The sequence below is a fragment of the Talpa occidentalis genome, unplaced genomic scaffold (genome assembly GCF_014898055.3).
Source record: "Talpa occidentalis isolate TD23 unplaced genomic scaffold, MPIMG_talOcc4v2.1 talOcc4.3, whole genome shotgun sequence".
NCBI lineage: Eukaryota > Metazoa > Chordata > Mammalia > Eulipotyphla > Talpidae > Talpa > Talpa occidentalis.
The window spans coordinates 124,714,168-124,731,472 of NW_023603184.1; the positions used below are offsets into that span (position 1 = coordinate 124,714,168).

At 41.2% G+C, this 17,305-nt stretch overlaps 1 protein-coding gene across 4 annotated transcripts in view; it reads left to right on the top strand.

The window, feature by feature from the left end:
- The first annotated feature begins 3,532 nt into the window (after positions 1 to 3,532).
- Positions 3,533 to 17,305, top strand: part of KIAA2012 (KIAA2012 ortholog) — a 118,530-nt gene continuing 104,757 nt past the window's right edge. For all 4 annotated transcript variants that reach the window (XM_037523849.2, XM_037523850.2, XM_037523851.2 and 1 more), the window contains exons 1-2: positions 3,533 to 4,002; positions 5,154 to 5,438. In XM_037523849.2, the coding sequence (XP_037379746.1) occupies positions 3,919 to 4,002; positions 5,154 to 5,438 (369 nt within the window). In that variant the 5' untranslated portion in view covers positions 3,533 to 3,918. The remainder of the gene's footprint in view (positions 4,003 to 5,153; positions 5,439 to 17,305) is intronic.

Consider the following 17,305-nt stretch of genomic DNA (forward strand, 5'->3'; position numbering starts at 1 on the left):
AACACTATCATACTGCTCATTAAGGAGGGCTGAGGATCCTGACACTCTCCACAGGCCACTTACCCAGGGTGGCATCATCCATTTACCCCAAGCACTTTGGAGCAAGGGACAGATTCCTGGACACAGTGGCGACAAAGCCATTGAATTGCATCTCTTTTCTTTGTTTCGTGTGGTTTTTACTTATTTACGGAGTGCCATGGTTATTCGTGATGTTTTACAAACCATAAAAATAAGGTCTCCACCCTACAGAATTTACAGTGCAATTTAAACAGACGTGCTACATGGCTGACAGGTCAGGCGTGCCAGGAGATGGTGTTGGTGTTATATAACATGGGCGTGGAGGGCTTCTTCTTGCATTATAAATACTTTCCAGTTACAAGGGCCTTTCATCTGGGATCCCCAAGCACTTTAGAATAGCAATAACCTCGATTGCTTTCTAAATGCACTTTCCATAAACTGCTGTGGGGACTGAGTAAATGCTTTTAAATGTCTATTAATTGATCTGTACATCTGCTCAGTGTCCATATTAAACAGCATGGATGTAAACAGACAGTTTAGGAGAGGTCTGCTTTGGGCTGTGGTCTGTTGCTCACACATTACAAGCCCTAAGAGGCCTGGTAGCCTCACCACAGCATTGGGAGGGCCAGACAGACCCCTGGGTATCTTCCCATGTGAGATGCTTACTAAACCTGGCCTCAGAAAGATCCCTTCCTGGGGGTCTGGGTCACCATTTGTGAGTGAGTGAACATTTCAAAGTCAGGAGAGTTCAGAGGATGAGTTTGCAGTGGAGAAACTTGGGAGTCATTTCTTAGATGACAATAGTGGTCATCGTTTGGTCCTGTCACACTTCCACTTTCCTCTTGTGCCATCTTACTCTATTCCCTGAGCCAGGGCATTTCACAATGGCAGCATTTATGTCTTATTGCAATTAGTAAGGAGTTTCCCCTTCTTGTTTTCCCTCAAAGGTCTTTAGTGAGATTATTTCTGACCAAGTCGACAAATTTATTCAAACCCAAAGGAAGCTTTGTCTTAAAAGTTCACCTAGAGGCTTATGAGATAAGCAGCCTTCCTTCTATCCATCCTCCATACTGTTCTCAGAGTTCTCTTCCTAAAATTCAGATAGAATCACATCACTGTCACATCACTGCTTTAAAAAAAAAAAAAAAAAAAAAAACCTACTGAATAATGAAATCCAAGTGCCTTGGTCTTGTCTGTGTGACCTTTATGGCCTCAGCCAACTGGCCTGTCTCTTCAGCTTCATCTCTGTCCATGTGACCTGAGGCTTTTCCTATACCCAAGAAGTTGCCCTTCCCCAAAGACCCCAAGATTTCCCATTCATGCCTCCTGTGATATCTTTTATCTTCCCTCCTCGCCATGCACTGCTGTCCATGCAAGCCCACCTCTAATATCCTTACCTCAGTAGCCTTCTCCAGGCTCATCACCACCCATCCTTATCCCTACTGCCCTCCTGACTCTTGCTAGAGCTCCTGCTTCTCTCCACCCTTGTAACCCGTTGTCACAACTGTCACCTCAGCTTTCACCTGCATCTGTCTTCTCACCCTGCTGGGGGCTTCTCTGGGACAGGGGCCATGGCTCACATTTAGGAACCTCTCAGTAAAGTTTTGTGGAAGGGACCTTTTTGTGCATTTAGGAGTGGGGAGGAGGGAAGGCAACTATAGTCTAAGATCCATGTAAATTTTTTGGATCCCTCATTTTTGTAGGGTGTTGCCTCACTTACTATGAGGACACTCCACAATCAAGCTGATCAGATTTCATATTATAAAATGCTAATTTCAGGGTTTTCTGGCTTGTTACACATTTTTTAAATTTTCCTAATTGTGGTAAAATATATATAACATAAAATTTAACTTTTTATTAATTTTTGAGTATACAATTCATTGGCATTAAGTACATTTACTATCTACACCATCCATCTCCAAAACATTTTCATTTTCTCAAACTGAAACTCTGTACCCACTGAACACTAATTCTTAATTCCCTTCCCCATATTCCCCAGCAAACACCATTCTACTTTCTCTCTTTATGAGTTTGATTACTTTAAATACCTCATATAATTAGAATCATACAGTATTTGTTCCTTGTGACTGATTTATTTCACCCAGCCTAATGTCTTCAAGATTCATACATATTATAACCTATGTCCAAATTTCCTTCTTTTTCAAGACTTACTAATATTTCAGTGTACATATAAGCCACATTTTGTTTATCCAGTCATCTGTTGATAGACACTTGGATCATTTCCACATTTTAGTAATTGTTCATAATGCTGCTGTATAAACATTCAGATATCTGTCCAAATCCCTGCTTCCACTTCTTTTTGTATAAACCTAGCAGTGAAATGACACAATCATATGGAAATTCCATGTTTAATTTTTTGAGGACCCGCCATACAGTTTTCCATAGTAGCTATGCCATTTTACATTCCCACCAACAGGGCACAAGGGTTTCCACTTCTCTCCAATGCTTTATTTTCTTTATTTTTTAATTAAGCCATCCTAATGTGTCTGAAGTATTATCCATTGTCATTCTGACTAAACTCAGTTTTGAGACTCTGCATTCACTGTCTCAGTGCCTCATGGATAACCCAATCTGACTACCCACCATCACCTCTTTTCCTCACGAGACTTGAGCCTGCTTCCCGTGAAGACTCCACCAAAGAGCAGCTGGGCATGCAGTCTGTTGTGTTTCTCCACCCAGGTCAGCCGGGGCCACTCCCACAAGACTGTCATGGCCTTTCAGCTGACTGATGACAGGTCAGGTTGCTTTTCCAGGCCAAAGCAGGGTCCTAGATGACCAGCAAAAGGGTGCTTTAGTTTTCCACCCTCTTTTCTCCCCACCACCACCCCCAGCCCCATCCTGTCCTCTTTACAGTGTCAGAATCAAGGAGGACCCAGCTGCCCCCACCATAACAGTGTTTCTCAAAGGCATTCTAATTGGGGCAATTTTCATTATGCAGGTTAGTCCCACACACTGCTAAACACCAGTAGTGGCCCCCAGCCATTGGGACAACCAAAATACCCCCTACATCTCCTTAGAATCCCTCCCTGGATATGGGGGTTGCCCAAGTGAAAACTAGGTATGCAACGAATCTGGAGATACCCAGCATCCCACATTCATTCACGCAAAGAAACAGTTACCATAAAGAGGCCTCATGTTCAATTGAGGGGATGCTGGACTTGGGCCAAGGAAAAATGTCCCAGGTCACTTTAGATGACTTAGACAATTCTTCTGAGTCTGGTAACAGTTAATTGACAGTGACAGGCTCCCATATAAGAAAGGGAAAGACACTCTCTAAATGCAAGGTGATTGCTATGACAGAAAAAAATATACCAACGTGTGCCCCCCACACTCTGCCCCCCTTCAGGGCTTGAAATTTGAACCTGGTTGGGTCAATATCCATTTGACCCTCCTGCCCACCCCCAGTGTGCAAACACTCTGCTGTCTCTGCCTCCCTGGACTAGTTCCAGGGAACTCACTTCCCTGTGCTGCCATAGCAACCAGGAAACAACCTCCACTCACAATAAGGATGGTGCCATGGCGGGATCTGTAGATGCACACAACTGACCCGCCAGCCGGTAACAGAGCAACGGAGCCAGGGCACAACAAGCACGCAGGCGAAGGCGAGAGAGGCTGCCCAGAGAGCAGACGATCCCGAGCTTGAGGAGCCTGGGTTTGCGGTTTATTTTTTCTCCCGACAAAGACACACACTGTCTAAACTGTGTGGCTGGTTGTTATTAAGAAGCTGCTGTACGAGGGGAAAATGTATTTAATAAAAGGCCCAGTGTTTGTGGTCTTCTTAGGCTCACTGCTGAGCTTAGGAAATCTTGAGGTGTGACCAGTTTTCAGCCTTCAAAACCAAGATGAACTGCCCTTGAGAAGGGTGGTCAGAGAGGAAACATGTTCACACTCTCTCTCCTGAGCCGGGGACATGGGAAGTTGGTCCAGAACAAACAGAAGTTAGAAGTCTATTTTGAACCAGAGGTGAGTCTTACTGCTGAATAAAGGCACATTTTGGGGGTGAAGGTAGAAATATTCTATTTTTCCATTAGCCTTGTGCATTTTGGTTTTGTTTATTAGCGAGATGGGCTGGGGGCAGAGGGCCACTAATGGATCTTCCCCTCTTGGTGAAACTCCAGAAGATGACATAGCTTGCCTGGCACAAGGAGATTACCAATGTTGCCCTCTTCAATGACTTATGGCCTCTTTTGCTTTAGACCAAAGGGGATTCCAGATCATCTAGAATTCAGATATTTGATTTAAGACCAGAATTTCCACCTGTATTCTAGGCAAGCTCGTGGTTGTTTGGCTTTTAGAAGTTGTGTTCTGTGGTTGAAATGCTGTGTATGTACATGTCATTTCAAGGGCTTCCTTGAACTTTCTGAAATTCAACCCACTGGATTCATATTAACATACCCACCCTCCAAAAATCTCATCTTAGGTCATTTTAAAGCAGTGGCAAAATTCCCTTGTTGCACTAGTTTTTTCATTGTTGTTGAACTCTGCCAGGAGTAAGAAATCCATCTGGGGTACTTTGAAAACTTTTGGCTCACACAGAGATTTTCATTTCCGTGATAGTTTGTCATGATATTTGACCTTCCTTTTATTAAAAGACATATAAAGTTTCAAAAGACCTCTGTGGCCAATGGCATTTACTTACTTACAAGATATGTAACTACTTTATAGGCTCCTCAATAGCCAAATTAGGTAATGTTGCCTAGTGTCTGGAATGTACAGAAATTCTCCCTGTGTTCTGCTGAAGTGATGGATTGGAATGGTTTTTTCCCATTTACACTGCCAGTTAGACCAGTTCTAATTTCAGAGTTATCTGCTACCCTTGATAATTCTGACTATTTACTTGCATACCAGGAAACTTAAAAAGGCCTATAACCTATACTCTACCCTATTTAAACCTCCAGGCACGAATAACTCTGCTGAAAGTTGTATGGGGTAAAATGGAACGATGCCCTTGTTCTAATTCTGAGAGTGAACAAAATTGCCACGAGTGACTGTGTACTGACACCGCGCGAGCAGATCAGAGAAAGTCACCGAGAACCGTGCACATGGGGTGTTTGCTATATGTGGTTCTCCCACCTCCCACAGTACATCCATCAAGGTATCTCTTCTCATTGCAGGATTACTTGAACTGGAAGTCCCCAGAAGATTATGTCCTGGTCAGCAAACCAAAGGATGAGGGCAGTGGCAGCCAGCACATGTGGAGTCTTTTTCTCCCTAAAACATTCAGCACTAGAAAGGGCGCCCTGATTCTCTACTCAGAAGGTTTAGCCATATCAGCATGGACACCTGAAGAGAGAAGAAAAGGCCCCTGCCGCCCTAAAGGCCCTAGGAAGAGGCTAGATCTTGAACTGCATACACTCCAGGACCTCAAGGAAGCCATCCTGGCTTACGGAAGGGGACAGGTAGGCCAAGCAGTGTCCTGGGTGCAGGGCAGGTGCTTACCTGCATGTCTAGAAATCCAGTTGTGGCTTTGGGTAAACCTGTCTGCTCAGAACCCCAGGAAGGTATGAAATGCTCAGACCTCCACTTCTTTATCTCTAAAATGGGATTGTGGATTGTACTCGTGGCCTATTCTGTCACACTCAATTTGTCACAAGGTTTGAATGAATAGTGTCAATGAAAGGCTCTGGAGAGCATAAAGGGCTGTGTCATCATTATTTTGTGTCTTCCTTTCCATTAGAATAACACTAAGTTCCTTTCAGCATTGGCCAAATCCAGACCAGCAGACATCTTATCATAATTCTGGAAATCCTATCTCGTCATCACAAGCATCCTGATATTCTTGGCTTTGGAAATGTGGGAGAGTATTTTAAATATTTATCCTAAGTCCTTCTGTGTCTGCAGGAGAGTTAATGACTTTTTCCATTCTGAATGTAATATTAAGAGAAAAACCCTGTGCTCGTGTTTCTGATTCCTATTTTGTAATGTCTTGGGAGATGTACACACGGCCCCTGCTTTATAGAACCACGTGCATCAGTTCCTTGGCAGAGGCCATGAGAGAGACTGGGAAGATGTTGCACTTTACGGAGACAGTCTGGGTCACAGACGGTGGGTTACTCTCCAGTTTAAGTCTCTGCTGGCTTCACATTTTCCACAGGATAAAGTCATTAGCTTCTCACCTCAGGTTCTTCACTCATTGACTTTTTTTTCATTTCTAGCCACAACTCACATTTATTCTTATCAACACCTTGACCATGGGCCCCTCAAGACCCTACACAGAAGAGTTCACCATTCCCTGAATGCCCCCTCCCTTCATAACTTCACTCTTTGCACATGCTTCTACATCTGGAAAATTCCTACTCATCCTTCAAAACACAGTCCAAATGCCATCTCCTCCCTGATGCCTTCTCCCTTTTCCCTTGCAGAGATGTTCCCCTTGCACCCCTCCCTGAACATGCCCAGACTGGTGGGCATTGCTGCTTATCTCTTTGCCCATCTCTTGCCACCTCCGAGAGAGAAGCATCTGTGCCTAAATTATTTCCATAGAATAGTGAGTATTCATGAATGTTGAGAATGAATGAATCAGTCGTGCATGATGCTTTCAATGTTTCTTAGATCATTTCCCAGTATCATTATTGAGCAATTTATTATCTTCACCACCCTAGGCAGGGATTCCTCTGCTCCTTTTCCTTCTTGTAAAATACAGAGATGCTAATGACCTAGACCAAATAAACAATTGTCCTTTGTCTTAAAATCCTAGGATGAAAGGAAATTAATCATTGTTGAATGCTTGCTATTACTTTATGGCTTTTTCTTACAGTTATAAAAATATAAAAATATTTTATAAAAATCTTTAAAAACCTTTAATCTTCACAATGAGACTGTGAAATATGTTTTTTCTTGACCCCCTTTTAGAGATGAGAAAACTCAGATTCAGAGAAGTTAAATGACTTGGTTAAGATTTCAGAGATAGAAAATGATTGAGTCAAGGTTCAAACCCAGGACTGCCTACCTCTCCAGGGGCAGCATATTTTGCATTTCACGCTATTGTCTGTGGTCTTAGAAGGAACTTCAGAATTCATTATGCCAGGCTTTGGCTTGTTTGCCCTTACGTCCACGCCTCTTCTTTACTCTACACTGCTCTGCTATATAGAACTCCACAAACATCTGTGTCACCTGGCTTCTTGACTAATTTTGCCAGTGGGAAAAAAAGGAGAAAATACAGGATATGTCTTCCCTCCTTGGGATAATGAGAAGCATCTGCGCCACCTCTATGGTCCAATTCTCATGGACAGGCCCACGATGGTCCAGATCCTCCAGGTGACCCACCAGCTCATCCCTCCATCTTCTAGCCTAAGGGTGGCTTCCTGATGCTACTAATCTCAGTGTTACCCCACCATATGTTTGGCTTCTGAGCTCTCTAGTCACCTGTATAATCAATTCCTAGAATTAGATTGCTTCTGTGTTTACTTAGAGTGACTTCTGTTTTCTTGGTTGGACACTGACCCATATGTATGCTAAATACAGCCCAGAATAAGAATACCTTCCATAGCTTTCAGATATTTGTCTGTATGACTTGAATATTTTGGACAATAGGGAATTTTATTGCTTTATAAAGTAGGTGATTCCATTTGGAGATCTCTTCATTTTTATTAGACTTGGGCTCAGTGAAAAAAAGAAGTTTCTGTCTTCCTGTGGTAACCATCTACTAGATTCACAAGGCATGCCTATATAAAACTGAATATTTAGCGCCTACCCCCAGGATTCATAGAAAGCACTTTGAACAGTGGCAGAAGCATAGTAAATACTTTAAAAATGTTACACCAAATGGGTAGAAAAGAAATGGTGGAAGTACTCAGAAAAGAAAGAAAAATTTGAGAATAATAACAGGACAAGAATTTAAAGTTCTAAGACATAGTAGATTTTAAAAGTAACTCAAAAGGGACTTGGGAATTAAGAAAATTAGCAGCTTGGGAAAAAAGAGTTTGGGGAACTACAGAGCACCATCTGATTATGAAAACTATAGACTGCTTTTTTAAAATCACAGTATCCAGTGCTGGGAAGGTGATGGAGATATAAACATCCATACATTAGGAGCACAAGTTCACATGACATTTTTTTTAAAGATTTATTTATTTATGCATACAAGAGCTGGGGTACAGGCCAGAGGTGCAAGGGGGTGAGAGGATTCACCGGAGACAGAGTGGGGAACAGAACAGGCAGACTGACTGAAACACATTGCTGAGGGAGCAGCGAGCGAGTCAGGAGAGGTCTGCTGCACCATGTGGGTTGCTCCCTGGCTGGCCAGGGATCAAACTCATGCTGCAGAGGCTGCGGATTGCTTCATAGTGCTGTGCTTAACCCCTTATACCACCAGGGAGGCCCCACATGACATTTTTGGAGAGCACTTTGGCAAAAACCTAAAAGGGTTGATACTCATAGCATTCTACCTATAAGAATTTGCCTTAGGAAATAATCAAAGATATGCCCAAAAATATTTGCACATGAATGTTTACTACAATGTTGTTTATTACTAGGAAAAAATTGAAAATAACAAATGTCCAACAATGAAAATAGATTACATTATGGTACAATCATATAATGGATTCTGGATCAGGTAGTAAAGATATATATTAGTCATGAATAACATGAAAAAATATCCACAATGTTTTTTAAAGCAAGTTACAAAATAATGTTCATAAAATTAAAATACCATTGATCATTAATATTTTTTGAGTATTTACTGTGCTCTGTCTCTGTTCTAAGTGAACCCTGGGGGTAAGTGCTATTGTTATCTTATTTTAAAGGTGAGGAAATTGAAGAACAAATAAAAATTTTCATTCAAGATGATACAGCCAAGTAGATTGCACCAGATTCAAAACCAGACACTGTAGGGCCTCCCCGGTGGCGCAGCGGTTGAGCGCTGGGCTGCGAAGCTGCCCACAGCCTCTGCAGCGCCGGTTTGATCCCCGGCCGCCCGGCAAGTGTCCCACATGGCACGCAGACCTCTCCTGCTGCGCCCACTGCTCCCCTCAGCAGTGTTCTTTGGTCCTTCTGCCTGTTCTGGTCCCCGCTCTGGCTCTGGTGAATTCTCTCACCCTCCTGCTCTTCTGTCTGTACCCAGTGCTTGTATAAATAAATAAATAAATCTTTTAAAAAAAAAAAAAACCAGACACTGTAGAAAGCCTCACATCTCTAACATAATCGCAACTTTTAAACATAAGTTACAACCAGAAAGATACACATCGTAATTTAATGATGGGTAGTGTGAGTATGTGATATTTTTATTTATACATATATTTTTACCAAGCTATTTTAAGTCATAAGAATTTTTTAAAAGATCTATTTATTTATGCGTATAAGAACTGGGGTGTAAGCCAGAGGTGCAGGAGCTGAGAAGATTCACCAAAGACAGAGTGGAGAAAAGAACAGGCAGATCTACTGAAATACACTGCTGATGTGAGCAGAAGGCGAGACAGGAGAGGTCTGATGCACCATGTGGGTAGCTCCCTAGCTGAGCAGGGATCAAACTCGTGCTGCAGTGGCTGGTGATAGCTTGATAGCCCTGTGTTTAACCCCTGTGCCACCAGGGAGGCCCGATAAGAATTTTTTAGGGTGGCACTGGCGGTTCAGCACAGCGCTGTGAAGCTGTCTGCCGCCTCTGCAGTGCTGGTTCGATCCCCACCGGCCGCAGAGATACCCACATGGCACAGCGGACCACTCCTGTCACGCCCGCTGCTCCCCTCAGCAGTGTATTTCAATCAATCTGCCTGTTCTGTTCCCCACTCTGTCTCTGGTGAATCCTCACACCTTCCCACACATCTGGCCTGTACCTCAGTTCTTGTATAAAAAAATAAATCTTAAAAAAAATTTTTTTTAAAGAATTTTTTTAATAAAATTAAAGTCAATGATTTTGAAGGAGATGGATAGTGAAGGGGAGAGAGGTTGATTTAGCAAACCAGGAAGGGTCAGGAGAGGAAGTGGTATACAAGAAGTGTTATACATGGACTCCTCCAATAACTATACCATCTATTTCTTAGGATCAGTCTTTCTTTGTCCAAAAAGTATAGCTCAAGAGCTAAAAACATCACACTCAAAGTAAAAGATCCAAAGTGAAGAAGGAAAAATGGAGGAGGTTGTTCCCCAGTGAAGTAGCACTGCTCACAGAAGGAGCTACACTGCAACATGCATCAGGAAGGCTACATATGCATCTCCCCCTCAGACCTGTGGGAACTGAGCTGTCACAGGGAGGTGCAATTAAATTTGTAAAGCATCTCACGTCATCTCCAGTTCTATATATGGATCTAATGACATGTATGGCAATATGTCTGGGCTTTATTGCTCAGCCTACACCTATTTTAAACTTTCTTGATGGCCCAGCTTCCTAAGGAATTAAAATAAATGTTAAGCAATTCGATGTCTGAATAGTTACACTTCTATGTACATGTAGATATGTTGTTGCTTTTTTTAACCAGAAGGAAATATTGTTCAAATATTAGAAAGTTAGAACCATCCTTCTTAAAGCCTTTACTTCATTCAGCTTTTCATCATTTAGAAATAAAATGTCTATAAAACCTAAATAGGCATAATTTGGGGTAGTTATCTAAATGATAGTGATAATGAGATTCTTGAAGCATAGCACAATTCTAAAGTGCCTCTCAAATCATCAGATATGTGAAATAACATTCACATCATTTATTATTTTTTATTCTCATATTTTTAGAATTTTATAAATCCAGGGAGATTGATTGATTGGTTTTTAAGAATTTAATTTATTTATATATATAAGAACTGGGGTACAGGCCAGAGGTGTGTGGGGGGGAGGTGAGAGGATTCACCAGACACGGAGTGGGGAACAGAACAGGCAGACTGACTGAAATACACTGCTGAGGGGAGCAGCAAGTGAGACAGGAGGGGTCTGCTGCTCCATGTGGATTAGCTCCCTGGACAGGGATCGAACTCATGCTGCAATGGTTGCGGATAGCTTCATAGTGCTGTGTCTTAACCCCTTGCACCACTAGGGAGGCCCATAGAGAAATATTTTAAATATCCAACAGTGGGGCATTGACTGAATAATAAAAAGAATTTTTAAAAAATTCAATTCACAGGACATCCCATGTCTCTATTCCTTGGAGGAACAAACAGGATTTTAACTGTACAGCTGATTTCAACTAAGGTTGCATTGCTTCTGTCATCTCCCTTATAATTGCGGTTACATTTAAGAGGATTGCCAACCTTGTTCCACTAAATATATCTCTCATTCTTTATTATCTAATTTCTCCCTGCATCTTAATACTAAAGGCACTTAACTCTTTAGTTGGCATTTTTAACCAATTCCCAACCGTTGCCATTACTCTTTTAATATTGGGTGAAATATGAGTTTCGAATAAAGCTTATTTTTCCAACCTAAACTTAATGTAGACTCATCATACAAGATAGAAAAATATGGACAAGTAGAAAGAATAATAAATTATCCTTCAGCCAAAGATCTTAAGAACAAAGTTCCCCTTAAAATCCTGATCCATAACCTACTGCTTGTGTAATGTGTCCCTAAGATGCGACCAGTGTTCTGAATGTCATCAACAAAATGTCAAGTAGGTGCCAAAGCAGAAAAGAGGAGGGAGAGGATCTTACTTCACTCCTTTCTCTCAGTGCCCTCCATATGAGCAGCTATACTTGGAGTTTTTAATAACCCAAGAAGTGAGAAAGATCAGGAGAGAAACAGGGGTCAACCATGAGGTTGAAGTCAAAGGTAATGTCAACAATAGCTAACAAGCATTGCAAGACTCAGTGAGTCCCAGGCATTTTATCTCTATAACCTCACTCAGTCGAGACAAGACAATGAACTGGGTGCCCCATTTTGTGGGAGAAAACATTGGGATTTGAAATTAACTAACTAGCAAAACCAGAATAGCTCAGTTGGGAGAAAGTTAGACTGAAATTAAATAGTTTGCCCAAATTTATACATCTAAGTTGTAATGAGGATTGGAGCCCAAACAATTGATTCTATAACCCCACTCTTAACTCTAGAGAGTCTGATTTTAAAGAGTCCACATATCCCAGAGGAAAAAGAAACATCTCTCCTGCTTCAACAGCATTTTTGTAAAAGGGGTTTAGGCCTTCCATCATATCCCTTACCAACTTTTACAATTCTTGGAAAACAAATCAGTTTTTCATGAAAATCAATCTGGGTTATAGGTAACAGGTTCATAGTAAGCCAAATATATGCTTTAGTAGACTCCTATTTTTCTAGGCTTTATATACTTAATCCATTGATTCCTTTGTATAACCAACAGATAGAGAACACCAATAGCAATGGTTGACACTTAACACTATTATACCAATTACTTTACAATAATGATCTCATTTAATCCTCACAGCAATTTTATGGGGTGTATACTTTTTTTATTGTGATAAAATATACATAATATAAAATCTACCATTCTAATCTATTTTAAATATTTGTTTCAGTGATATCAGAACATTCACTTTCTTGTATAACCATATCCCCATTAATCTCCAGAACATTTTCACCTTGAAAACTGAAGCTCTATACTCATTAAACAGTATTTCCATATTTTTCTCCCTGCCCCCAGTCATTAGTAACCACCACTATATATTTCTTATCTATGAATTTGACTATTGTAAGTACCTCATATGTATGAAACAATATAGTAGTTATCCTTGTTGTATCTTGTGCCTAAAGTTACCAGTTAGTGATTTTGTATTTATTTCACTTAGATTAATATCTTCAAGTCATGTTTATCAAGTCTCACAATTTCCTTTCATTTCAAGTTTAAATAATAGTCCGCCATATGTCTATGCCACATCTTATCCATTATCAATCGATGGACTCAGATTTCCTCCACATTTTGGTTATTATGAATAATGCTGCTATAAACATTGGTGTACAAAAAACTGTTTATGTCCCTGCTTTCAATTATATTGAGTATATACCCAGAAGTGGAATTGCTGGATGATGGTAATTCTATCTTTAAATTTTTTGAGAACTGCCATACTGTTTTACATAGCAGTGTTTGCATCACTTTACATTCCCAATGCACAAGGGTTCCAATTATTTCATAGTCTCATCAACACTTGTTATTTTCTGTTTGTTTTTATCATAGCCATCTTAATGTGTGTAAAGTGGTATCTCATTATGGTGTTGACTTGCACATCCTTAATGATAAATAACCTTGGTCATTTGTATTTCCTATGAGAATTGTTTATTTGAGTCTTTTCATCCATTTTTAAAATGAGGATGTTTGTTTTGTTGTTATTGAGTTGTAGGAATTCTTTAAATATTCTGAATGGTAATCCCATATCAGATATGTAATTTGCAAGTACATTCTCCCATTCTGTGGGTTGTCTTCACCCAGTTGATAGTGTCCTTTGATGCAGAAAAGTTTTAAATTTTCTGTCTAACTTACTTATTATTTTCCTTGTTGTCTACTCTTTTGGTGTCATACTCAAGAAAGTGTTGCCAAATCCAATGTCATGAAGCTTTCCCTCTCTGTTTTCTTTCAAGAGCTTTATAGTTTTAGCCTTTGGTTCATTTTGAGTTAATATTTGCACATGTCATAAAGTAAAGGTCCAAATTAAATTTTTTGCATGTAAGGTATTTATATTTATCACTCTCATTTGACAGATAAAGAAACTGAGACAGAAGTGATTTCCCCAAATTCACACAACTAGTAAACAATGAACCCAGGATTCGAACCTAGACAACCTGAACTTTTTTAGGAGCATAACTTTCGCTGTTTTCAATTCTAGTTGGTGTCTATGCTTTTGTGATGTATTGCTGGTCAAATCTTTGATGCTAAATAACCTGGTCCAAATCAAGCCCTGTTATAACACTGCAACTATGGGAAAATTCAGTCCACTTCATGTTTCTCTTCTTGATGGACTATTATCTGGGGAGAGATGACCACCAAAGATATATGGGAGAGATAGCATCATTTACACAGAATTTAAGAAATTAAACCTTCAGAGAAAGGGACTAGCTGAGAGTAATAGTGTTTATACAAGGCTGATTAAAGTCAGGCTGGGGTTGGACAAGAATTTCCAGGCACAGATGCAAGTGGCTACACATCTCTCCCCTCCCACCCTACCCCCACCTTCACTCCAGCTACACTCACCTGGCAGCCCCAAGGCTGACTCTCTTCACACCTGCACAGGTGCAACAACAATGGACAGTCATCCTCTGTTGTAAGTGTTGGCCTTTGCCAGAGCATACTGACTTGAGCAAGTCCAATTGAGCAGCAGGAGACACCAGCAGCACTCCTCTGGAGAGGAGAACTTTGGACTGGAGCAGGCAGATCAAGGCATGGGGAGTCAGCAATAGACTCTGGGAGTCTTCCCATTCAATTGAGCTCATATGTGGTGAGTAGTTATTAGCTAGTCAGTGCCTAGAACAGTGCCTGACACATAGTAAATGCTCAACAAGGAGTTGTTTTGTGAACACACTGGTTTCCAGGGAGTGGCAGGTGGAGGACATAAACTTCATCTACCAGGGGTGCTGGCCCAGGAGGCAGATTTGTGCATTGGTGATGCTTGATACAAGGCAACCTATGAAAGAAGCTAGGCTTCAATTTATTAATATACTGTCAAAATATAAAGAAGATAAAGAATGTGATTGCTTCTTAGTGGGAAAATCTAGAGTGACATCCTGAAGGAGGTAGAATTTGAGCTGAGTCTTATGGTAAAAATGAGTGGAGAGGGATCTCAGTACAGGTGAGTAAAGGCCTAGAGGGGAGTGCGAGCAGTCAAGGTAATTAGACAGGTGTGGCTCTGAACCGAAAATGTACCTGGAGAAGTAGGTAGAGTAGAATTTTAGAGGGTTTTGCCTGCAAGCCCTGAGGTTTCTGGGCATCTCTTTTCACTCCTCTGTCAACTCCTGTACACAAAAACTGGACCATCCTCTGTGGTGAGATGGCAGCTGGCTGTCCAGTGTCTGTGCCTTCCTAGAGACCCTGGCACCCTGCCACCTCATATCTGCCGGCGGGAACATTGCCTGCACCAGTTCCTTCCATTCTCTGCTGCCAGAGGTGGAGCTGGATGAACATGACAGCAAGTGTGGGGATGGGGTCAGGTGTCCCTCTGCTTATGAAGGTCTGGCGGGCACTGGAAGACTACTGGCAGGAGCAAGTCCCTCATTAAAGGCAGCACTCGTGGTGGCGTATGGAAAATAAGCTATTCTGGGTACATTAATTACTCATTTCAGAAGAAACCAGAAGCTGGGGGGTGATGGGCAAAGCCAAGGCAGGCCTGAGCAGCCTGAAACCATCCACAACGGGCCTGCTGCTGTCATTTATTCCCTGTTCCAGAAACTCCCTTCCCGGCTCCCTTCTGTTTCTTTTCATTTTAGAGTAACTTTCAGGTGGGAGGTTAGAGGATGATATTAGGGAAGGAATGGAAAAATGTGGAGAGGGTGGGTGGATGCAATAAAATAAATCAATTTTAGTGTGTTTTCCATTTATAAATATAATCTAAACATATTACTCAAATTTTGATTTTATTAAAAGAGAAGAAAAAGCTATCTGCAATCCTATATCCAACATCCTAATACAACTCTTATTAGAATTTTAAAGTATTTTCTTCCAGTCTTTCCACCATGATTGTACATACTTAAGATAAACTTTTATGAGATTGTAATTGTTCTCTTTTGCAACTTCCTTCTTCCACTTATATTATTCTCTATGTTGGAGATGAGTACATAGATTGAACCCTGACTAGTCTCCTTGGGAGCCCTAAGGAGGCCTCAAGACTCCTTCAAAACATCCATTTATTCAGTGAGATGTAAAATTTAGTAACCAACTTCATAGGCATGATTTGAGAAACTACTAAGAGAAATCTGAAAACTAGAAAAATGTTAAAGAGTCTGCACATTCTAGTCCCTGGAATCTATGACTATGTTAGGTTAAATGGCAAAGAGAGATTGATTGCAGACAGAATTAAGGTTATTAGTCAGATGACCTACAAATAGGGAGATCATCCTGGATTTTCTAGACAGGTCCAATATACCCACAAAGATCCTTACAAGTGGAAGAAAGAATCAAAAGAGAGAAACAGAAAAGAGGGCAGCACGAAGACTCAGTCCAATGCTTCAGGCTTTGGAAATAGAGGAAGGCTGTCACCAGCAAAGGAAAGCAGGTGGCCTCTAGAAACTAGAAAAAAGCAAAGGAATATGTTCTCCCTAGAGAATATGTTCTTTCTGCCAGAAAGAACACAGCCTTGCCAACACCTTGATTTTAGCCCAGTGAGACACTTTCAAACTTCTGACCTCCAGAAATGTAGGGTAAATTTGTATTGCTTGAAACAACTGAGTATGTGGTTATTTGTTCCAGGAGCAGTAGGAAACTAATACAGAGGCCAACATCAGCCTTCAAACTCCAAGCAAAAGTGTTTTTAACTACCCCCAAATCCCAAGGCAAAGAACTCCCTGACTCTTCTTAGCAAACTCTTCCGCCACAGAGGCAGCAGCTCAGTAAAGCTCCAGAACCAAGCTGGTGCTCAGAAACACTCATTAGTGAAAAAACAAGGGCCTGTTGTCCATATCATGCCATCCACACAGAGGCCACAGCATCTCAGAGAAGTCTTGTTGCTTTTAGAGAGAAGTCATTTGAAGCAAAGGTTTGCAGAGGAAAATGAAGCTCTGATTCACCCACAAAAGGCCTTGCGTCTAATGGCACCGTATTCCAGAATCTGACACAGTGCCTGGAGGGGCACTGTGCTGGAGGGACTCCACCATTCACTGCGTTAATCAAATACAATAACAGAATGAACATTTTGCTTCCACTGCCCTGCTACAAGTCTTTCTTTCTTGTCCTTTCAAGATCATGTGGTACTGAATTTTCCAGACTATTTTTGCACTTGAAGCCCTACCACATAATCTATCTAGACATCAAGGACCAGTTGATCCTCTGTGCTTGGAGTCTAAGCATACACTTAATTTGAAAATTGCAGGAAAGTTAGAGCCAATTCAATGATAAACCAAGCTTCTTTTACCTGTTACTCTTGTTATTAATCTGTCTTATTTGTCCCTTTTCTCCCGTGCCTGACATAATCTATAATGCTTAGTCTATGGTAGGTTTTTGATGAATGAATTAATGAATGAATGAATATCCTGAATTCCTGTTTGTCTCTCCCCAGCAGAGGTATTCCTTCATTGATAGATTTTGGTTTCCTAGCTTTCTCTTTACCTGAAGAAGAATCTCTGGTGGTCTTGAATCCTTAGCCACCACTGTGGGCTGCCCTTCCATGGCATTTCCACCTCCTGGTTACATCAGAATGGGAAAAATCCACAGCTCTGTCCAGCAGAGCAAGGGCC